The 25,721-nt window shown below is 38.9% G+C and overlaps 1 protein-coding gene across 2 annotated transcripts in view; it reads right to left on the minus strand.

Moving 5' to 3' along the window:
* Nucleotides 1–1,127: 1,127 nt before the first annotated feature.
* Nucleotides 1,128–25,721, minus strand: part of LOC119746391 (1-phosphatidylinositol 4,5-bisphosphate phosphodiesterase beta-4-like) — a 48,924-nt gene continuing 24,330 nt past the window's right edge. For both annotated transcript variants that reach the window (XM_038223306.1, XM_038223305.1), the window contains exons 3-4: nt 16,533–16,613; nt 1,128–1,807 (exon numbers count right to left, since the gene is read on the minus strand). In XM_038223306.1, the coding sequence (XP_038079234.1) occupies nt 1,706–1,807; nt 16,533–16,613 (183 nt within the window). In that variant the 3' untranslated portion in view covers nt 1,128–1,705. The remainder of the gene's footprint in view (nt 1,808–16,532; nt 16,614–25,721) is intronic.

Consider the following 25,721-nt stretch of genomic DNA (forward strand, 5'->3'; position numbering starts at 1 on the left):
ATTCCGTAATTAGCATCTCCGTGTAACTGGGTCCCAGATTTGGAGGTCGGGTGCCTGAAAATCTCTTTTCCACTTGCGACTGACTTTCAAAGATTGCATCCCAAGCGCAAGACTTTTCCAGAGAAATGTACACATGGCACATGTACTTGTGTCGTTGATGTACGAAATGTATACATGTATACACGTATAATGTGTTGAATCAGATCACTGGCACGCCAGGACCCATGGGGTTCAATTGAGCTCAAAAGTGCTGCCATGCGAGGCAGAAGAAGCATCGGCGATAACCACAGAGGGGGGATCATCCCATAGATGACAGGGATCCCTGTTGCCCCGGCAATGGTAACCATGACAGCAGCTCGCCGGTCCGGTACCGGGTGACCCTGATTGCTGGCGTCACGCGGGGCCGGGACAGCGGTGCAAACCCTGACCTACATTGTGCTTGTTCGTGCTGGACTGACATAATGCATATTCATAATGACAGGACAGGACAGAAGTGGAAAATTGATTTCCAAAACTTGTGTAAAAAAAATAAATGGTCATTCAGCCCAAAACTTCTTAAAAAGATTTGAATGTAACTGTTTTCTTTCACCTTGCAATTTTCCTAGTAATTTTATTTTAAAGTTCTCTTTGGAAAGAATGTTGCAACTTGACGCCACTTTTTTTCCTCATATATCATCTCAATAAAGGTCATTAATTGCAAATTGTTGAAAAGACATGAATCTGGGACTGAGAAACATTTCCAATTTAGTTAAGAAATACTTAGAATTGTCTTGACTCTCCATAGACTTTGTACACAAGAGCTTCTACCCCTAAAGACCCACTAGCCCCAACTCCTTAAGTGCAATGGGTTACAATAAGATGGAATTTTTTTTTAAATTTGATTCCTTAAGTGCAGTCTAAATTATAAAACTCTTCGTTAAATTTGGTCTCACATGTATATGGTCTTTACTAAAAGCGCTGTAAAATGTCTACGTTATCTCAAGATGCACAATTACATGTAATTTACACAAGAGTTGTGCACCGAGAGAAAGCTGCATTTTACACCGAGTTTACGTAAGATGATCAAATTTCCGATGAAAAGTCTATTCCGAGCACACTAATGAAATCATCTGGTGAACATACCCGGTACCTAAAGGCCAAGGTCTTTCTTTGGAAAGATGCATCACTTAAGAGTAAGATGAAAAGAAGGAAAAAACAAACTCTGTACACAAAGAGCAAGGTTCATGAGACATGCACAGCCAAGTTCAAGCAAGGATGAATCTGGCAACAGCTTGAACCGCTCTCTTAATACTGCGCTTTCAATTGCAAACCAACGATTATACACGTACGGTATGTTTCGATCACGACATTCCTTTAGATGTTTTATATGTTCTCAGCGTGATTTTGTGTACATGTATTCAGAGTGCGTCACAGTAATCGCCATCTTTATTTTCGTGTTGTCGTCTTCACCGTCGTTTTACCCCCAAACTTTAGCTCAAAAAAATCCAAACCCTGCCCTCTATCTACAAAACTCCTGTTGGTTATACATGTAAATGTGGCTAACTAGTTTTGTGAGTCCAATAAATTAAAAGTGGATTTCTGTTCTCTTATAGCAACAGGGCCCGTTACTTTACAATCGCCCACATTCCTTACCCTATGGATGTTTTGCTCGTTCCCCGAGGGACACATTCTAATCTGCATTTCCTCGGCATTTCTGGAATTAATTTCACCAACGTAAAACAATGGTCATTTCAATTAGTTCACTTACCTTGGGTGCAATGCCTTTGCGGACGTCATTGATTTGAGAAAGCTCCAACCCTTGGCCTTCCTATAAGAAGAAAAAAATAATACACATAATTTTAAGAACTCTGGAAAAACGTGTTCGTTATTATTTTCAGCAGCCTAAAGTAAATTTGGAGAATTAATAGTGCACACAGTGTGAAGCGACCAACTCTTCAAGATTAGCGGTTGCGAGAAGAACCAACAGTGTCAACTTGACATTCCAATGACTGTCACAGTGTGCTCTGAGTCTGACAATCATGAGAATACCTAAATTCAAGGGAGGTACATGTAACAGTCGCAAAGAAATGTGTAATTGTACAACAGTCCATCAACATCAGATCCAGAACCAGATTGTTAAAGGGGGGGAGGGGAGTTTAGGAGCATGAAGACGGTGGTGCACCAACTAGGATTTGTCATTAGAGGTTTAGACTTGCCTGCCATTGTAAAAAGGAAAAGGGTAGGGGGACCTTTAATTTGATGCTAGGGGCCTCTCTTTTCCTAATTATTCTATTCGTTATTTCAATTAAATTTTCAGAAATCCCCGGAGGGAAAGGGAAGAGTTGACAAGCGTACTGATTTTAAGAAGTTGTTTTCACTACTTTTCTAGTAAATAAGACCCCCCCAAAAAAGTCTCGCCCCAGAAGTGGTGCGGCGACGCTTTTTTTTTTTTCCCCCCCCCCCCCTTCAAATGGCGGCTGATTGACTGCAAATGGTGCCCGACTAATTTTTTTTCTTCTTTTTTTTCCTTCAAATGTCGGCTGATGACTGCAAATGGTGCCCGACTAAATTTAGTGCAAAATGTATGGGAGCCCAGAGAGGCCACATAAAGCTTATACCCGATCGTAACCCCATCTAAAAACACGTTTAAAAAACACGTGTTTTTTTATTTTGCCAACGCGCATGGCTACGGCGATGCGCCCGCATACCAGAAACCGGAGACTTTTTTTGTGGCCTAATAAAAACAAAAATCAATTTTATTTTTTAAAATGTCCCCTGTGGGACCCCAATGTGGGCCCAGCCACAACCCCCCCCCCCCCCCCCCAAAGATCCACCAGTGGAACAGTCAGATCTTGTGCTCTGAAAATTATGACAATAATCTAATTAATAATCTAACCACAATTCTTCCAAGAGATCATCATTACATACCAAATACTACCCTGTCTTTAATATCACAAGAAAAGTTCGTACGGGCTCTTAAGTAAACTCTTTCCCACCATTTAATCTAACCTATAAATTCAATGATTTATAGGAGTCTCTGACTCCAGCAAAAGCAAATCTCTCCCTTAAAAAAATTCCAACCGACACATTTTTTTTTATCTGATTGATGAGAATTCTGTGGTGCATAAACAACAAAATTATCTACAGGCAAAGTATGCAGGGCTAGCATCTCACAGGGGTAAATAATTCTGTGTGATGTATTGAGGTGGGATTAGGTGGGAAGACTTCTACACATCCATCAAGGTTTGACAGTTTCATTTGGAGTTTCAGGAATTCACAACACATTACTACTCCCAGCCTTAGGGCTGTCCCGAAAATACCCAATATTCGATCATCATTAGGTTCTTACCGGTTCAACTTTTCGAATGAAAAAAAAAAAACAGGTACGTCACGACTCTGGATGTTATTTTCTCCGTACAGTTGCAACAGTTTATTGTCAGAAGTAACTTTTTTGTTGATGACGGTTCGCTGTTCTCATCCTTTTAGCAGGTTAAAGCCCTTGGCAGCCCATTATATCAATCGCTGCATGCAAATTTTATCAGACGCGCTTTAATTGCGTACAACTTTAGTTGCAGCTGGCATGTGTAAACTTGATTGGCGAGTTTCGAATATTCAGCCAAACGAAGTTTCAAATAATCGAACGCTAAGTTATTCGAACATTGACAGCCCCATCCGCTTGACTGTACTCAGTAGCATCCATTTTTTCCCACAAAAAAACCCATAGACTTTGTACACAATTTTGTACACGCCACTTTTGCAATTTATCAATGTTATACATCATTCAAATTAAGCATAGGGGGCCTACTGGTATGTGCACTGTCCTTATAGCAAGTTGTGTCCTGAAGAGTGACATCATGATTACGTCATCATGGGTCACGTGACGTCATCACAAACGTGCGTATTTTGAAGTCCTTTATCTACAGAACTGTAAGTCCGATTGGGTTGAAACTTGTTATGTAGGTAGGCCGGGATGTGTTATAGGTAAATATTGAGGTGACATCATGATGACATCATCGTGCTATTTTATATGAATTTTTGACTTTTTGGACCTTTAAGCCATATCTCACAAACGCAACATGCTAAATTCTTTTTGTATTATGTTTGTTAGGTAAGAGCTATGGACACAATTTTGAAAAATGTGTGATGTCACGATGACATCATCGGTTGATTTTTTATGGATTTTTTTTAATATTTAAAATTATATTCTGCTTTAGAAATGTTACACTTCCTTTTATCGGATTGACTTCAAACTTGGCACAAACCAAGACCACAATGACCAGTTGTGCACTGACGTCAAGATGACGTCATTGCAGGGCATGTGACGTCATGTGATAAAGCTTTATTTTTGGAATTATTCTAAGCATTTTGAACAACCTGTATCAATCACTCTAATAAGTGAATGCAAAAGGACAAACATAACGTAAATATTTGTAAAATGCGAAAAAGCCCTATGTTCTGTTCGAACAGACATAGCTCTAGTTTGCTTTGTGACTGTTTTTTATCAGTTAAGCTGTCTGTTTAAGTCATCCTCTTTAATTTGGTGCTGTCTTACATGTAGGTTTGGGTATTCAACATCACAAAATTCCGAATTTCTCACTTTTGTCTTTCCCTGGAATGAACATCGTGAATAATGCAGTACACAGGTATGTACCATATGTAGAACTGAAGTGCATGTTGCACATATCCCATCAAGGATGATTGAGATTAGTTTGAGAATATAGGAAAGGGTAGATTTGCATCAGGATTCAAATAAATATTCATTTGTACATGGAAAACATCTGGTCATTTGCATTGTGCAATGCATCAATTGTTGAGTGTTACAATTCAACACTCCAGATTCAATCAACTTTCAGTGTGACAGAAAAATAAAACTACAATCTTGATAAGGCAATGTTGTACACTGTACATGTTAATAGTTCTTGGAAGTCTGTGCCTGACTTTAAAGCCAGTATGTACACATACATATGTAGATATCTCTGAGTATTCTGACCAAAAGCAGCAAAAGTACACCCCTCCCTCCTTCCTGACCTCCCCCCCCCCCCTGACCCCTCCCCAAATCCCTTTACACCCTCCCACAAATTGGATCCAATCTATGCCATTGGAAAAAAATTCAACTGGCAGCACAGTTTGTCGAATAGAACAGACTTCTAATTAATTCTTAATTTTTTAATAGGAAAACAAGTTATTGATATAGTATGCATATCATAATAATTTACATTCTAAGTGCGCTGTTCCATGACCAGCTCCATGATAATTTGCATAATTGAGTACCTGCAGAAATGGTGACCTTACAACAGTTCAAGTTTACCAAGGAAATGGATATTGATAAAAATGAGAGAGATGGAATATTGCTAAAAAAATTTATGAGTTGATTAATTTGACTTAGACAAAAATACCTCCTTGTTGCTAATTGTATATCATGTACCGGTATCACATGAGAAAAATATCAAACTTGTTTTCATGAACACTGTTTTAATTTGTTCCATACTTTCCCAGTGTTTTGAAATTCAGATTTAATTTTTTCAGCTCAGCCGTGCGATTGAATTTGATAATACATGTACATCAGTATGATAAACTGCTGCATCTTATCTGAGTGAAGTCCCCATTGTTCAAGATTCCCAGGATGTGATCACTAGCTGCAATGCATGAACAATGTCATTTAATGAATTCTGACATAAGCCTCCCCCCTCCACCTCCCCAAACCCCTCCCCCCCCAAAAAAAAACCCCAAATTACACATTGGCAAACCACTGCAGCATTTGGGCTTGACAGCCAAGTTGGTAGACCAACAGTTTTTGGCCCATCTTCCACTAAAAAGTTACATTTTCTCTGTCCAATTTTCTAGTCAGAAGACATGTGGCAAAGATGCATGTATTCTGAAAAATGATGTTGATTGCAATTTCTGATAAATTTCCAAAAGAGAGACAGGCAATTCCAACATTAGGCCCCCCAAAAAGTCTGCTGTTTCTGGTATGCGCGCGCGTCACCGTAGCCATGCATGTCGGCAAAATGAAAAAGGGTTTTTTTTCAATGTAAGATGATGTCTCAAAACCGCCAAACTCACTGGTTTGACTGGAATCCTGCTGCTGCACAATTTTAACGTGTTTTTAGATGGGGTTACAATCGAGTATAAGCTTTAATGTGGCCTCTCTGGACTCCCATATATTTTGCACTAAATTAAGTCTGGCACCATTTGCAGTCATCAGCCGACATTTGAAGATAAAAAAAGTAACAAAACCAAAAAAAGCCGCGATGCTACACCACTTTTGGGGCAAGCTCCATACCAGAAACCGGAGACTTTTTTTTGCCTTATGTAATAAACATGAAAATGTATTTCTCATATATCTTACACATCCATCATCTAATAATAGTCAAGGAGATTACAGAATAGGAGTTCTGGATCATTTCTCGGAATCATCAATTACATATCATGGTTATTTGGCTTATTCGTGGACATTATACACATCCTTTCATAATGTTGGAATTGCCCAGATATACAAAATGTAGAGACTCATAAAAAGGCCTTTTTTTCTCTCTATTTTCTTTTTCTTTATATTTCATTTCCTCCCCCCCCCCCCCCCCCCGTTTTTTCCCCCTCATCATGACAGTGTTCTCAGTAATTCAAAAACATGAAAGCTCACACAGGTTAATGTGATGAGCTACTGTATATGACCTTTTCTCTGTGTGGAAACGGGGCAAGGAAAAAAATCAATGGAGAATGAATTGCATTATGGAGTACAGTCGACCGGGGTATGCGCATACATGTAATAAACTGCCAGCTTAGGACAGAGGGAGGATTAAACTCAGTGGGAATTCATTGGTCTCATCTTGGTTGACTGTCATGAAAAATAAGAGACAGAACTAGGCAGAGGTCAAAATGAGGATTTGTGGGTATTAGGAAAGAGAATCAAATGGAAAAGTAAGGCAGCACTTTAAATGACAAACTTGAGTGGAAATGTGCATAAAAATAAGCTTTTGTAGCTACAATTACCGGTGCTTCATCAGATGAAGTAGCTCTACGAAAGCTTAGGTGGTAAACTGTGGGCAGTATTTGAAAAAAAAAATCAGTTTACAGAAATTCCACTTTTCTTGAAAATGACAGCACAGACTACAATAACAGCCAGGTATTTTATGATAATTTGGTATGTCTGCAAATGTTGTATATTACCTTAACACGTGTACATTTAAGCTTTACACACGCCATTACAATTATGCCACACTAAACATTATGCATATCCTGTTCGGTGAATAACCTCCATTGGTACGAACATATGTATATTCATACATGTAATTTTACATACGTTCAAATACACTCAATATGCACCTGTTGTAATGAGAAGAAGCCTTAGGCTACATGTTTTAACATGTTTTTTTTTTCTCCAGTTCATCAGACCCCTACTTTACATGTACAATCATCACATATGTGACCCGCTCCACAAAAATGAGTCTGTTGTGGCAAAACTGACATTTTGAGTTAACTACATTAATAAAATGGGAATGAAATAAGCTTTCATTTGGTATATCATGGGCCTCTCTAGGACGTTTGGTTGCACTGTTGTGCCTTTTTTAATTCTGTCAAGTTTTTGCAAAGCAAGAAATGTCTCAATGAAGAAAAAAGGGTTTAAAAATTACAAATACACTGTAACTAACCAAGAAAATCACCAAAAATTATAAATTTGTTAGTCTTTTTCTTACAATATTTAAATTTCTGTGTAAGATATCTGAACTAAAACTATCAAACAACCAAAATAAAACAAAAACAAAAAATCCAAATTTTGAGCAAATTTTCACTGTTTCCATTTAAAAGTGGTGAAAGCTGGAATTCAAGCTATGCGACATCAGACTCATTTTTGCAGAGCGGGTCACATATGCGGTAGCGGATCTAGAGTCCCCCCCCCCAGTTCAGCTGCTGACTAATGTTATACTATAAAATGGGGCCAAAAATAATAAACGGAATTCTAAAGTTCCAAAATTATTCACTAATTGTCTCAGAATGCAGGAGAAAGCAACGTATATTTCACAAATTTCCGGGGGCATGCACCCCTAGCCTTAGACTCAACCCCCCCCCCTCCATATCAACTCTCTGTTTCCTGAAAGCTAGCTCCACCCCTGATTTCTGTAACAACATAACATAATTATCCTATCAAACATACATCTTACCTTGAAGTTGAACTCTGTGCAAATTGGAGGAATTCCGGTTACATGCATTTAATCATACTGTCAATGGTTGATGAAGCGTACGTTTAATCATACAGTCTATGGTTGACGAAGCGTACCAAATTCGCATTCACAGAGATTGTTCGCAACTAACACCCCAACATTAAACTGCACAATGCATTTTTGATTATACACTGGGCCCAATTTCGTGAGAAAAAAAAATGCCCATGAAGTGAACGTGGCATAAAAAATGTTGTTAATTTAACATTTTGAGAACACGGTTCAATAACTTGACGTCAGGACATGTGCAAGACATCGGCCACAAAAACACACTCAGGCATGGAAGCACCCAGTAGGCATGGACAAAAAAATTAGCATATGTGGGCAGACTACAACTTCACGCCTCATTGAAGATTGAGGAGGAAACATACAATTGGAAGAAAAAAAAATTACCCTTTCATATTCATAAGAGTGCCAACAACCTTCAATTAATTAAAAGCCTCTTTCAACATTTTTTAACAAAATCTGATTTATTTCACTAGTTTTTTTTTAGAAAAAACTGATAAGTTTTCACATGAACCACATCGGGAAACTGACATTAGGCCAAAAAAAAAAATATTTGGTCTCTGGTCAGACCAAAGTTCCGGAATTGATGCGGCGACGCGGTTTTTTTTGGTTTTTTTGACCTTTTTTTTTTTTTTCAAGCTTGGATTGTACAGACAAGGTGGATTACTATATACATTGGGGACCTCCATAATTTGCCTTGGTGCCCTCCATCATTTGCCTTGGTGCAATTTCCCCATTCCTTGATACAAAAATTTGAGGAGGTGCAGCAATAGAGGGTGCTGCTGTAGCTATACCGCGGACAATTTGAAGGAAAAAAAAGGTTGATACGCATGATTAAAATCGACGCGCGCGCTGACCAGAGACCGACTAATATTTTTTTTTGGGCCTTATAACATTTTTTCTTTTTTTTTAAGTTGAACAAAGAAATTGACTGGAGCTGGCTTTTAAAACACTGATATAGTCAGAATGTGTCCAAAGACTTTCATCAAGTTTTGTCTGCAAAAAAACAAACAAACATGCCACAAATGTCCGGGAAAACCAAATTTCATGGTTCCCCCTGCGTACCAGGTGCACAACATTAGCTTGTTCATCGACCGATAATTCCAATGATAAATTGCGGCCACTTCGAGTCCAAAGGCCGAGTATAGATGGGTTCAATGTATTCAGGAACATTCAGGCCGGTATTATTTTCCAGCAACATGCGCTGATTAATTGCAGCTGAGATTTGGTGTGAGTGAGAGACTGAGTACATAACGTGAATGCGTGTACACAGACATGCACGGACACTGTGATATTTGTGGATGAGGAGTGGGTGTGGATTAATGGTGTGCATAATTTACGGGTGGTACGGGAGCCGGGTACCCTACTGAAGTAAAAAAAAAATAGGTACCCGGGTACCCGTACAAAAAAAAACAACCCCAAAACTCAAATCCTGGAAGTTGTCTGAAGGGCTTTAAAGCTTTATGGTGTAATCGGCAACTTTTAGTGAACGGTATCTGTCCTGCCTTAAAATACACATTTTGTGAAATCTGTGTTGGTTTTATGTACATTATTTAAAGCTATAGTCCATCATTTGCAGCCATCCGAAAAGTAACTGGCGTAATTATTGTTGAAAAACGAACTTAGTTGAAAGATAGTAAGGGAACTAAACTCCCTGTGAAATTATTCTTTCTGGGAAGCTGTCATTTTGAAGTAATCAACGAAAGAAGGCATTTCCAACGGTGATTCTTAAGAAGCACCGTAGGAAAATTTAAATTAGTAGTTCGTTTTGTTATTCAGCGCAGCGCGCGCAAGTATTGGAACGACGCACACGCGCGCGGTTGTTATAATTCGTCGGATCAGTGCGCGACGTCGTGTATAGCTGCAATTCAAAACATGATTCAGTAACTTTTGATTTGAAATTGAGATCTTAGAATGCTGTTTTTCTCGGAATGGACAGCTGAAGCTTAGCTGAAACTTTATCAGGTTAGTTGCTTAGTATCCTTTATTAGATTTTGAACTCTTTTGTTGCTTCAAACGAACAAAATGCACAAATTACAAATAATGGACTATAGCTTTAAGTACACAAATACTCAATGTAATGCATTGCTATTTTTGACAATTTGGGACAGTTCAATATTTTTGTAAAATAAGACAATTTTTAAAGAGTATCAGTTTTTGGTTGTACACGTACATGTAGTTTCATATGGGCTCTTTCATGGGTTCCATGTACAAATGTTTCCAAAATATATTCTGAATTCTGTTTCCCTACAGGTTTTGGGTTTGTTTTTTTCCTTTGGGTTTATAGGTGGTTGTTTGGTTTGATTTCATTTATGGGCTCATATATATGTTCTCTAGGCATAGGTTGTCAAAAACAAATTATTTTGAAAAACAAGGAAACCTTTAAAATTGTTTTGGTTTTTGGTTTGTTATTTTTTCAGGGGTTGGGTTTTTTTTTTAGAAAGAAATATTTCAACAACAAAAAGGGAAACCTTTTTATTCCCTTGGGATAGTTTCCAGTACGTTGCTCATCGTATACAATGTACATGCACACGTGAAACAATGACAGCTAATTCACGTATTCTTCAACACTGGTTTAAAAAGGTCTCATCATTCCATCTCACCAACACTTTTCGCATTTCTTTGAAACGCCTTTGATTTTTTTAATAGGCTTTTTTCATACATCTCAAATTGAAACCAGTGACACTTGGACTCTGTCATCGTACGCAAGCTTTATTATCGTTTCCTCTCTGGAACAAACAGCTAGATTTAGTTCTGTGCCAACAGCTGATAACAAAATCTCTCCAAATATTGACTGTTCACAACTGATGCCATTTCATTTGTCAATCACGTCCCACAGATTTTGTAATTACTGCATTGCTGTGGATCATTATGCATGGAGAATACTACATGTGCACAAAAACAACGGCGTTATGACCTTGGAAAGAGCTGATCATAGCTATGCAAAGTGAACATGGATATCCGAGGCTATTTTTGATAGCTGTTTTGTTTTTCTAATGCCATGATGCAAGGGGCGGGTTTGCAATCAGCATCTTTCAGGGTCCAGACCAGTAAATACATGTACATGTAGGCCCCGAATTGCCTACGCCGGCCAAATCATGATTTGCATGCCCTCAAATTCTTCGGTATAAGAGCATTTTGTGGGTCATGAACTTGAGGGTTTGTAAAAAAAGAAGGGTGGAAGCCTTGCACAGGACTGTGAGCTTGTACATGTATTTCTATGAAATTTGGATGAAATTAGGCCTTAAAAGCACTGTATTTTGCAATGGAGCATAGACATAATTTTCCAATATGGCGTTGAGCTTCAGGACTATTTTTAGGGTGACCGTCTTCGGATGGAAATTTCTCCCAAAAATCATTGGATTACCCCCCAAAATTGAACAGAAAATGAAAGATGGTGAAATATGCTTTCATTTGATGCGTGTCTTGAACGCCTCAGAGAGTTGTGGGTATTTTTTAAAATAATTTTGGGAAGTGCGCGTAAATTACCATTAAGGTCTATGGCAGTCTATTTACTGGTCTGTCGATCCCTCATTTCTAATGCGTAGTTGAGGGGTGCATTTTCTAATTTCTAATGCGTAGTTGGTGATGCATGTGTGGACAGCTTGGGACAGACAGCGTCGTGAGCGGTTGTCAGCACCTGTACAACAAGTGATGAGTACGCGGGGGGTTAAAAGCTAGAGCATCTATGCAAGGCATAGATTCCTCTAGTTGTGCCCTAGCTGGCAGTTTCATCTCTTTTGCCTCATCTTCATCTTCATGGCACCAAGGCCTAATTGCATGGCGCTACTTAAGTGTCGGGGGAAAAAAATGAACTTCCTTATTTTAAAGTAGCAAATTTCAAGTTGTAAACACTTGTAACCATTCTACACCACAATGCCCCAGAAGATTACGGTCATATTGACTTGTATACTGATGCGATCAAGCTAAATCAGTCGTTTGTCGACCCTGGTCAATTTCTTTTTTACAGTTTTGAAAAGAGCACAATCCCAGCATTACTGATGTGAAAACCGCATGTTGATACCATCTTTAGTTCACAAATTATGGAAGTCTGAACACCAAGAGATATGATGAAGTAATGTTATGAAGTGGCCCTATTTGGACCTGAATCTCCAAATAAAAGTTCCCAACAAACGACTCATTTAGCTTGATTGCATCACATATGGTCAAGTTTGTAGACCTTACATTGTAAATTTAGGCATAATAAGATAGTGGAAGAATCAGAAATTCTGTTTGTTTCAGCTCAAAATTGATTTCAATGGTTCACTGCACCTCCACTCCAGCTGATGTGCTATGTAACCAGCTAGTTTTAAAATTCTGAGCTGATAACGGATCCCGTACCCGCACCATTTCTGACGGTCCCTATTATTAATTAAATACTCTCCACGCACTAGGCTTTTTATTATGCACTAGGCTTTTTATTACCTCAAATCGGCCCTCCATGCCATAAATTTTCAAGATCGTTTGGGGTCACTGATTCCCTTAAAATGTTAATTCCAAACTGCCCGCATGATTTACCCATTACAGTTTGATATTCAACCACCCAGCTTGGTTTACATACATGATGCATGTGCATTTGGCCGGTTCCACACATCGCTAATTACCCAAAACACTGTTGGGACAAGAGCCGGTACCCAGGTGGTCTTGCATTACATGACATCACAACATGCAGTGCTCGGTGTAGGTAAAGGAGGATGCGTGTACATTACATAGACTTGCCCAATTTGGGTTCCAGAAAGGAAATTTGACTCGCGCCAATCTGAGCACATTTGGTCACGGTATACATGTACATGTACGTGTCGTATGTTGTCCTGTGGTTTTGATTATTTTATTTTGTTTGGTACGGTTACCTCATTTGTCTCATGTTTGCTTTCGTTAGGCCTTTTTATCTCAAATCTTTTGTTCACTCCAAAAAGTACGGTACCTCAATTAAGAGTCCAATTTCTAACCAGGTTGAATTAAAAGTGGAACACACCTCCAGGCTGCCTTCAACATGGCTTGAAAATATAAAAAGACTTTAAATTTGTAAACAAACATTTAAAAGGACTCTAAGTTGATTAAGAAATGTAAGTTTGATAGAGGAAGGTTGTGCTACACGAACCGTAGATGAAGGATCAAACCTCTTACGTACATCCTCCTAACATACAATTTTAAAGATCAGTAACTTTAAAATAGCAGATATTGACTAATTTTGAAGATAATAATAATAATAATCATACCAGAGTCTTACATGTATATAGCACGCGTATCTACCAACAATTAGTTACTCAAGGTGCTAATTAATATGAATTTATTTTAAAGACAGGTAAAAGATAATATATATTTAAATCAATCCAAAATGTATGGAAAAAAATATAGGGGAATTTCATCCATAAAAAAATAGAAGTAGAAGGCTGCTCCACACCCTCTGCTAAAAGCTAGAAGCAAAACAAAAGCCGTCGGGAGCAGATCTGCTACAAGCCCATTTTGATGACGTCAAGGTACGGCTCTACAAGCAAATAACTGTTTTGTGCCATACCCGTGCACATATGCGTGAAGTGCATACACAATACAGCTTTCCATTTTATGATTCACTCGTGAAATGGGACAATATAGGCCTATTGTCTGACAGCCCATCTGATTTTAAAGACTTAACAAAGGAAGAGAGAGGCGCAGTTTTTTTTTTACCAAAATGTTCATGAAGAATTAATGAAATGTTGGAAAGCTTGAGAATTACCAATAGATGACTAATGTAAGGTCGCATCCACGCATCGTGTATGTTTAATGCTATGGACAGCCAATACAGGCCAAGCTTTGATTTTTGTGGGGGCACGAGAGCCGCTGCATGACATACCGGTACTAGTACATGTAAGCAAATGGGCTATTTCTGTTTGCTAACCTCAAGGACGCAATTTTACATTCTGAGTATTCCCGTGCTAGTCTTGTGCCACCAAATGTCATTTTTTTCATCAATGTGGGAGTGAGATACTGGGTACCCTTTTCTTAATAACTGGTAATGGACAAGCCCCAGACGAAAACCGCATTTTTATGGTACTTAATTAAGGCAAAATGGCTGCGTAAACTTTGCATCTTGTACATTATACATGTACATAACAATGTATGTACAGGGTACTTACTTTCATTTGCACTAAACAACAATGAGGAAGGAATAATCTTGTAATACATGTTTGTCATGTACAAACACAAAATGGGTTTCTTGGTATTGCCGTTATTCAAACATATCTTTGGATTTACAAAAGCAATCTCAATGAAACAAAAGGTATTCTCAAACTAAATCTATTACCTTGAAGATGGTGTAAACATCCGCAGAAAATTTTGGTTGTAAATTAGCAAAAATGGAGGGGTTTACATGCACCATTTTTTTCAGGACGCCCTGTATATGTATAATGTGAGCTTGCCATTTACGAAAATGTTGCATCCTCTGAAAGCTAAGGAACAGATCGTAACCTTCGACACAAAAAACTCATTTACAGCGTGCTGCAAAATAGTGCAAATCCCCCAAAAGACAAACAACACACTGGGGCACTCCCAAAAAGTGACCTGATTTGAATGACCCGATCTTTGCCTATCCTTCATAATAATCCCACTGGTGTCGTAGCTAAGGTGTTAAAAGAACCTCCCCCTTCCGTCCGCTCCATTAGCAGTCTCTCACACCATCTCATGATTGCTAAGAACAGGTACAGATCCGGTCGTCACATTTTTTTATTCCCCAAACTATAGCATGGTGTCTAAACTAAACCTCCGACAAAACTGTCAAATCTGGCAGCCTCGCGTCTAGTCGGACAATTCACACTTAACTGATATATAAAGCTCACACCGGTGGCGAGAATCCTGAGATGCTTGCCAGTGCATCTTGGGTAAAGGTTTGACGTCTGTTTGTAAACACTGCTTAGACAGTATGTGGTACTTTGTATGTACATGTACCAAGTGGCTTGCTCAGGATGTTAAAGAGGTTGTGGAATGCTCGAAGACATTTCCGTCATTTTTCGGGTATATGTAGCCTAAGGTGTGATGAAATAAAAACGACTATTATTGTGTCTGTCATGAAATGAGTACAAAAGGTACTTTTGAGAGCTGTTTTTCAGGTCCTGTTTCGACCCGAACGTGCAATTTGTGTAAAAGTCGGCGTTGGGGGCAACAAACAAAACATAGTAAATCGTGACGTAATAAACAGGACTCGTTTATACTACGCTGCATCGGGAGTCCTGTTTATTACGTCACGATTTACTACGTTTTGTTTGCTGCCCCCTACGACGACTTTTACACAAATTGCACATTCGGGTCGAAACGGGACCTGAAAAACAGCTCTCAAAAGTACCTTTTGTACTCATTTCATGACAGACACAATAGTTGTTTTTATTTCATCACACCTTAGGCTACATACATTGTATACCCGAAAAATGACAGAAATGTCTTTGAGCATTCCACAACCTCTTTAACATAGGGGCAACTCCAGCATTATGTTACGTCCGTGACGGAGCTTTTAAAAACTCCGTGAATAAACCTGATAGTCTTTTTTTCAAATCTAATACAGCATCCATCATCTAGTAATGGTGGAGGAGATTACAGACTGGGTGCTTTGGATCATATCTCTGAATCCTTAACTGGGCAATTCCACGGTTACTCACGTTACATTTTTGATGTACTTTTGAGTTTCCTTGGGCTGTAATTACATGTGTACATGTACCTTACTGAACAGGTTTAATAACTGTTATCGCCATGGTAGATAGAGTATACCTAGACCTACCTAATCACCAAAGATGACATCCAGAAAAATGTGTTATGTATGATAAACAAATGTTACGAAAATGTAACGTGAGTAACCGATTTTGTGCATCTTGTTTATTATACATAACACATTTTTCTGGATGTCATCTTTGGTGATTACATGTAGGTAGGTCTAGGTCTACTCTACATGTATCTACCATGGGGATAACAGTTATTAAACCTTTTCAGTAAGGTAATTACAGCCCAAGGAAACTCAAAAGTACATCAAAAATGTAACGTGAGTAACCCTGGAATTGCCCAACCCAATATCGTGGTTAATTGACATCACACTTCCATTCATAATGCTGGAACTGCCAATTATAGCCATTCAGAGGAGAAGTCAGCTTCCAAGTGTTTTGGAGATTTTCTTGGTGGAAAATGATGATTTTTATTTTGGGGAGCTTCCAAATTCTCTTTAGACACTGCAAAATATCCAAAGAAAAAACCTTAAGGTACATATACCTATTAAAGGTTAAAGTGATGGCCAAAATTTGGGGGAGATAATAACCCTTTGAAGAGAACATTTTAAGAATTCCCACGCGGATAAATCAAAGTTGTTCTTACCCTTCCTTCGCTCTTCCAAATGATGAAAAATGCGTATTCATCCACTCGAAAGAAGCAGTTCTGCTCAACACTGCCAGAATCCTGCATGAAAAAAAAATACACCACATTGTAGATTCCTTTTCTAAATTGCTTTTTTTTTTGCTAGCAATACAAAAGTTATTCACATTTGATTGGGACATCAACCAAAAAAGAATCGGCCAATGTTTAGTTATTTAATTATCACTTTACAATTTTGAATTATTGGTTGCCAGACATTCCATTCTTGTGGCTGGTTCCTGCCCCACAACAATCAGTATCGATAATGTACTGGCCGGGAGCCAGTCTGTTTGCAACGCAGATCTGGTTTTTTTTCAGAGGGTTGCAGACATCCAAAAACGGGGGGGGGGGGGGGGGGGGGGGGGGGGGGGGGGGGGGGGGGGGGGGGGGGGGGGGGGGGGGGGGGGGGGGGGGGGGGGGGGGGGGGGAGGGGGGGGGAGGGGGGGGAGAGGTTTGGGGTTGAAATAAAACATACAAGTGGAAATCTATTAAGAGAAAAAAAGATGCAACTTTAAGAGGGAGAGGAGCATGAAGTTGAAGGTGACAGGTTAAGAAAATATTATTACTACAGAAGGGGTAATACATGTAGGAATGCATCTTCTGTATGCACTCAAACTATTTGACTAGTTTTGTACTAGCAGAAGAAACTTGCATGTACAATGTATGCCAACAGATTTGTAATACCCAATTAGAGCAGCCAAACTTTCTATCCAATTTCAAATTGAATGTACCCGGTACCTCGTCAATCCCAACAACAACAAAAATTTCACTTTCAATCATGTTAAAACTAGAAACAAGACTAAAGGATTTGGGGTAATAAAAACACAAACACAAAGATACTACAAGCAATCCCCTCAAAAACCAGTCCCTTCCTTTCTTCGCATTTCATATAAGAGTTGCAATCTACAAACATTTGTATTTCAATGATTACAAAATGCATGGCAGATCAGCTTTTATAACACTCCTAAAATTGCCTATATTGTATAAGTTCTGGTTTATATTTTCTGTTTCTTTATTTTTTTTGTAGGACGGCTATCTCCAGTTATCTAAACCGATCGTGCCGGGGCCGATAATTTACGACTGGAATTCTAGGGGGCCCCTGCGGACGGACGAGGATTTCTTCCTGTAGCCCATTAGGATGACTGCCCCGTGCATGGTGCAGCATCAGGAATGCCGGGGCTATTTTTTTTTCTTTCTTTGACATAAACTGGAATGACGCGGCCTTTGGCATTTTCGCATCATTCCCATCATCCTGGCTGTTGGGTTTTGTCCGTACAGCATTGCATGGCGCTGCGAGGGAAAGGAATCACTGATATATGCCGTTGGCTGGCCCCGCATCAATTCGTCATGTTATTTCCGATGTGTTTCTCGGCCTTTTCATGGTGGAATGTAAACAGGGATGGCGGAGGTGGAGAAAAGTATGGAGGAGGAAAAGAGGAGGCAGGAAGGACATGAAAGGTCTGACTGAAGGTCTTCACATAGCTGCTGCTAACTTTCAACCAAAACAAGTTGTTTTTATTATTGGGATTTTTTCTCTTTTAATTAAAGTTTATTGGCATCTTCATTCATGTACATAAACAACAAGTGTACATGTATACATACTGGAATATGTATCCTTGTGGAGTCATTTCTTTGTTCTCGTGTACTAAAGTTTTGAGTTTGAAAGTATACATGTAGTTTCAAAATGCTCCCATTTTAACCAGAATTAATTTCCTGGGCTGAAATTCGGACTTAATATTCCTTAGGCCAAAAAAAAAATCTCTCCGGTTTCTGGTATGGAGCTTGTCCAAAAAGTGGTGCGGTGACGCGGCTTTTTTTTTTTTTACCTGACTTTTTTGCTTCAAATGTCGGCTGATGACTGCAAATGGTGCCCGACTAAACTTAGTGCAAATACAATGTATATGGGAGTCCAGAGAGGCCACATAAAGCTCATTCTCGATCATAACCCCATCTAAAAACACGTTAAATTTGTGCAGTAGCAGGATTCCAGTCAAACCAGTGAGTTTGGCGGTTTTGAGACATCATCTTTCATTGAAAAAAAAACTTTTTCATTTTGCCGACGCGCATGGCTACGGCGACGCGCGCGCATACCAGAAACCGGAGACTTTTTTGGGGAGCCTTACATAAAATACTTCAATTTGCGACGAATCAACACACCTTGGAAATTCCTAGTTTTTGAGTAAAATACATGTATCTATTTCGTGATAACCTTGTGGAAACGTATTCAAATATAGAAATTGCCCTGTGGAGACATATTCAATCTTTTGTTCCCTATTATACCCATGTCTCTACAGAGTACCGTGTAACAGATCACATGTACATGTGAACGTGTTCATCTTTTCAAACCATGGACGAAAAATACCAGAGAACAAAAGAGAACAATATCGTCCACGATTCCCAGCATACGTCCATGATTGGGGTCGCGTACAAAACCTATGGGAGTCTTCCTAAAAAGTTATAGTACAAACAAAAGAGGGACAATACGACGTCCACGATCAACGGTGAACACACGTTTGCGTGGGTGCATGTTTATGGTGTAAATCTTGGACACACATGTGCAACGCCATCGATGATTTGAGGACAGGAACCAAATCGGGGACGACCCCGATTAGAAAATGTGTACAAAACCAATAAGAGCTGTTGCATAAACAAAGGAAAAAGGAAGAGGAACAATAGAAAATCCTCGATTTACAACATAAACAAACGTGTGAGTACGGTTCATGCATTTCATTGAAAGTGCAATAAAATGGCAATGAATGTATTGTATTTCTTAAATGCAGAATACAGTTTGTGTACAATGTATGTTTGATTGACCTACTGATAACAAGGAATCATAATACAAAATGAGTTGGCGGAAATGTTATAATCTGGAACAAAAACTGCCTGAGGGGGAAAGTTTTCCAATTGTCGCTTCTTTTTTTATTTATCTGTGAGTCAAACACACAGAATCTATTTCTGGCTTTATAACTATTTCTGTATTGTCTTGGTGCATTTCATACAACTGCAGAAATAGATATAAAAGATGACTGGCAAGCTTTAAGCTCAAGTCACCTCAACAATAACAACTATTAAAAAAAGTCTTCCATCAAGTTTTTTTTTCTCCGAAAACGTTGAGCCAGCGCCGCGATAAATCTTAATTTGATTAACGCTGTCATTTTATCCAACCCTCTACACATAAATAACCTTGTGTGTGAAAGAAAACCCACCTGTCCAGAAAAAAAAAATGTAATTTAATTTTGTCCCTGGTATTCCAGAATGTCAGAAATATTGGTTTCTCTGGCATCGATACTGTGTGGGACAGATGCAGTGTTTTGCTCGATACTTCACCTGGGTGACATTCAGATCACAAAGTGACTAAAGAAGCAGCATGTACACGTACATGTACGTTACATGTACACGTATGTACTAGTACGTTTGTTCATGGTGTAAATCGAGGATTTTCTTTTGTTCCTCTTCCCTTTTCCATTGTTTGTACTCTAACTTTTTCGCAACAGCTCTCATTGTTTTGCACACGTTTTCCAACCCAAGAGTCCTCGATTCGGTTTCTGACCTCGATTCACCAATGATGTTGCATGTGTGTGTCCTCGATTTACACCATAAACAAACGCTAGTAATATACACGTACATACACAAATACCGGTCCAACGTCTGATTTACCGGTATCTAAGCATGCAAATTTATGCGACACTGTGCGCCAGCCAATGGGAATCGACATGACATAATTTCATTTCAAAATGTGGACTAAGCTGTTGATTGGTCAATTACACACATTATATAACATATGATGTCATGATCATTCGAAGCAACAGAGCGTTTGCGCATTGCATAACATATCATTACAGGCCACGTGATGCAGCCTTTCTTTGCTCAATTCACAACGTAAAAGCATTTACCCCCGGTAGATGTCACATCTAGTAAATAAAAAATACCTTTTTGGGACTCGAGTTACAGAGCTTGTATCAGGAGCTTGCGACACCATCACGGTGTCTTTATCAACTGGTGTTGTTGCGGCCCTCATACGAGCTCTGTAACTCAAGTCCCAAAAAGGTATCTTTTATTTACTTGATATAATAATGGGACTGGAAAGGAACTTTCATGCTCGATGTCATGTCTAGGTTTCATTTATAGATGTCCATGACAATGGGTGACCGAAAACCTGATACGTAGAAGGCGCCCGCTGAACGGTCAGAATCTCGATGTCAAGACACAGTCTTGTTTTGCATAATTAATCGCCGAATCTGCTGGCATATATCATAGACCCTTCCTGTGCAAGGTGATATTTCATAGACTAGCCTGCAACAACAGCCAATGCAATTCAAAATCAACTATCATATTAATTTTGACTTTTTAAGAGTATTTATGGCACCCTGACTGCCTGATACCATTAGTGATGCTACATATTCTTGAACTTGAGGTTGTTGAGGTCCATTTAAGAACACCGAGGTTTGTTTACAAATTTGCAATATTGGATGATAATGAATCATAAAATGGCACTATCAAATTATCGAAGTTTTCTCCCTGCCAATAAAGCAATAATATTAACGCAACTTTTTTTTCTTTCGCTGGTTGTTGCTGTTGTTTGTGTTCCTCGTTTTGGGATTAGTTTTTTGTTTGTTTAGGTATTTATGGAGGGGGTGTTGGAGGGGGGTTGGCATTTTTTGGTTTTGGTTTTAAATTTATTTATTTGGTCTTTTTAATTTCCCACATCCAAGGTACAATATGGGAAGACTTGTATATATTTTAAATGAAACCATGGCAATAATGACTAATGCTTAATCAAGAACAGCCAATGCAGCAGGACTCTACGGTAGCAACCCAGCCGACAAGCGCATCCACTAGATCGATATCCGGCTTGTTACTGACTAACGACCCTTGCTGCAGGTGCACCCAGCCCTACTGACGATTCATCAATGCGGAAATACCGGTACGTTTGACATTGTCTGACTATGCTTTTTAAACCATACTTCTGTCCTCTGCACCGTCACCAAATGGATCCAAGAGTACTACATTATATATACACTGTATATTATATATTGTGTTTCTGCACATACACTTTAAAGGTACAGTCCATCATTTGTGATTTGTGCATTTTGTTTGTTTGAAGCAACAAACGTGCTAAAAATTTAAAGAACGGTGCTGAACAACTAACCTGATGAAGTTTCAGCTTAGCTTCAGCTGTATATTTTGAGATAAACAGCATTCTAGGATCTCAATTTCAAATCAAAAGTTGCTGAATCATGTTTTGAATTGCTTGAATTCAGCGTCCGGGACGCATTCTCACTGAGCCGATTGCAGCTATGCGCGATGTCGCGCACAGATCTGACGAATTATATCAAACACGCGCGCGTGTGCGTCGTGCCAATGCTTGCGCGCGCTTCGCCGAATAACAAAACGAACTACTAATATAAAAATTTTCCTACGGTGCGTCTTAAGACGCACCGTTGGAAAGGCCTTCTTTCGTTGATTACTTCAAAATGACAGCTTGCCAGAAAGAATAATTTCACAGGGAGTTTAGTCCCCTTACTATCTTTCAACCAAGTATGTTTTTCAACAATAATTACGCCAGTTACTTTTTGGATGGCTGCAAATGATGGACTATCTCTTTAAAAGGCATAACACTGTATGATCATTTGCTTTACATGCATTTTTTGTTTCCAATATTAAATAACACCATTCGAAATCCACAGAAGAATATTCAAAACCCAACCTGTTGAAGTTTTAGCTCAGTGTTATTTGTATTTTGTGTTTTACACCTTTTTTTTGAGAAAACAGTGAAAAACCATGCAAAACCTTTCAATCAAGAAACACGATTTCGTCAACAGCACTCTTTATTACCAAAAATCAGTCAATTGACTGATCATTGGAAATCATCTACATTTCTTGATTTCTTCTAAACGACAGCAAGCCAGACAGAATCATTTCACGTGGTGTTTAGTACCAGTACGATCTTAAATCCAAGTAAGCTTTTTGATAATAATTCGCTAGGTTACCGGTACTTTTTGGGATACATTTTAACAAATGATCCTATGTCTATAAAATTAGCCTCCAACCTCTGCAGCAACACAACCCTTCCTCGGAAACAGAAGTGCTTTGAAAACATAAATGCCCTGCTAACCATTAATTAATGAAACCCGATAACAATTGAAGCCCCTTGCAGATTTTAAACTGAAGACATTAAAAGATTTTGAGCTTGAACATTATATTTACAAGTATCTTTGTACATGTAATGTTGCATGCATCATGTACTTCATATTAATTTTCAGTTGATGTCTCCGAATAGCACTGTCAAACAAGTTGCCTATGATTGTTGTGCGTTTGTATCCTGGATACCAAACCCCACGCCAGGTCTGACCCCCTGACACCAAGAACCAGGTTTGTCTTGTTTTATAGGACTCCAGGAGGCCTCTTCTGACTACTGGCGTGATGTTCATAAATTATCCTCGGGATTGTGCTTACTGCAGGCAAAATTTGAGCATGTGCTTGCTATCTGGAAAAGAGTTGTGCATACATATGTACAAGCCTTGTTGTGGTCTGAAGTCAAATTCACATGAGGAGCAGATGTTATGTACATGGGAACCAGTCACATTTGGTGTGCGCACCATGTGGAATTTTTAGTTTGTCACTTTATCTTTTGCAAAGCAAATTTTTATATGCTTACCAAATGCAAAAATTGTAGGACTCAAATTCAGTGAACATGTCTTAGATTTGCCTCCTCTCCCAGATGCAGAATATTTTTTTCTCATGCCTAATTTATACAGTGCATACGTGCAGGCATTTTTGAGGAAAACAGTTGAAGTCCAAATGTCAAATTATTTACTCCTCCAAGATGCTAAAATAGAATTGTCAAATGTAAGGTTTGGGATGGAATGCACATTTGCCACAAAACGTGCCATTGGTTTGCAGAACAGTGGAGGACTTTAGAGGATTTTGGAGGATTGAGGCAGGATCCTTAGGAAAATAATTGGAAAATTAAATCAATCAAGCACTTTTGGAGGATTTTGGGGGATTGATTTTTGGTCTAAGGCTGTACCTTGTACTGTTTATGTTCAGTTCTGCATAATTGACCTACATAGACTGGATATATGCATACACTGCCTCCACCATCCTCACTGCTCACTGCTCACTCCAACGTCTTAAAAATGAGTCAGAGGATTTTGAAGGATTGAGGCAGTGGTCACCCTCCACTATAAAGAAATTCAAGGAATAACAGGATGATTATAGAGGATTGAGGTCCATCCAATTTTTTTCATGGAGGCAGTTAATTTGGAGGATTTTGCAGGATTGAGGATGCATCCTGAGGATGCAGGATTGAGGATGCAGAACGGTCTAGGGGTTTAGGTTAAGATTACCAAGCAGTAAGGCCATCCATCTTAATTGTACAAATGCAGACTTACAGTAATATGCTAAGCAAAGGTGGGTATTAGAGCCACCCACTCACATATACATGTATAATGAAATGTTGACTCCCTGCGGCCTTTGAAGCATAATTTTACTGTTCTGATAGCAAATTTGTCTACATAAAGCTGTTAAACGCGCATGAAATAGGAAAAAAACAATAAATTTTCTTGATGCATGATGCAGACACTTTCACTATACACGACATGATAAGTTTGCATTACATGTACATCTGTCGCAGCAATAGCTGTACAAAAGTACAAATTTTCATCTACAAGTATTGGTACATAATAATAAAAAAAAATGCATGTTCAGTAGCAGTATAAAAATGGACTCGTTTTTTTTTTTTGGCTTTCCCAAAAAACTTCTGGAAAGTCCTTTTTTACTTAAAATTTTGCCTGGCTGGGAGTACAGCTTGGAAAAGTTCTGCAGATACACGCAAAGTTGAAGAACCAGAATTTTGTTCACCGTTTTGTTCAGCATGTGCTGACCATTAGAAAAATGCCAAGTTGCATAAAATATATCTGGTTCTTATTTGCAGATGTCTCAAGAACCTCTTTAGGAGTTATGCACTTCACTTTGGGGGGGGGGGGCATAAATTCATGAGATGGAAAGATAAAGGAATGTTGTTTGAATACTGTTTGTGTGTGAGGCTTGATTTTGTGGCATGCACCTCATCGAAATGCTCTTAGTTTTCACATCAAGCCCGCGGGAACGGGGGGTGCTGTGGGTGCTGCAGCACCCCCAACTTTTTGGATTGAGGTGCTGAAATATGCTTCAGCACCCCCTACTCCCGGGCAAAAAAAGTGTTCCAGCCAGCAGTGTTCAACGACAATGAAATTGCGCCGTTACGCTATACATTATGCTTGCTCTACAAAAATCTCCTTTCTAGTTTTGCCACGGCTAAGCGCGGCGCTTCGAACGTCTAGCAAAAACACTGTAAAATATCAGGAGGAGGTATTTTCTAAATCTTCAGGCAGTACAGAATCGATATGTCTCTCAAGGTATCTAAAATCATGACATTTCTATGATATATCCGCCATGATGGAAGCTTTGACCAGAAAGAAATAACCTCAATAGTGGCAACGTTGATTATGCTTGCCAGGATTTTTTTCATTCAATCTTTCAATAGGGGCAAATGTTCATACCTTTCCCCTGAAGGTTTTTCTTTTCATTTAAAAGTTCATTGACGTTGCTAGCATTCTGTACTCAACATTAACAAATAGCAAGGTGAACACACATCCCCAACCTACATTTTTTTGTAATAGGAGTGGGACGGGCTTTCATTGAAACTAAATGTAAGAAAGCAGCCTTGCAACAATAATATTTAAATACGATGCCATGCATAATGATACAATTCTTTTTCCAGAATTAAATGGAACCAAAAATGGAGATAAAACTACAGGGTTTTCCACTTTTCAGTACAGTTAAACATTTTAAGAGCAACAGTATATTCTAAACAAAATAATGAAATAAATTGTCTTTATATTCTCAAAAAAATTTTTACTAAAAAAGTCACGTGAAAGTGGCCAGGAATCGCCTCAGATTGCACCACAGAGCATCCATATTCCAAATTAAGCCACGACGTATAAAGGGCTTTGCGCTTCGCTTTCGCATTAATTTTGTCCGTCCTTTAGAAATTCCAGCACCCCCTGGCAAAAGTTTGTTCCAGCGGCAGTGAAGTAGGCAGCCTATTACCTCCACGATTCATGCGTATACATGTATGTACCGGTAGATCATTGGTACAATTTGATATTT

This window comes from Patiria miniata, unplaced genomic scaffold (genome assembly GCF_015706575.1).
Source record: "Patiria miniata isolate m_02_andy unplaced genomic scaffold, ASM1570657v1 HiC_scaffold_7, whole genome shotgun sequence".
Lineage (NCBI taxonomy): Eukaryota > Metazoa > Echinodermata > Asteroidea > Valvatida > Asterinidae > Patiria > Patiria miniata.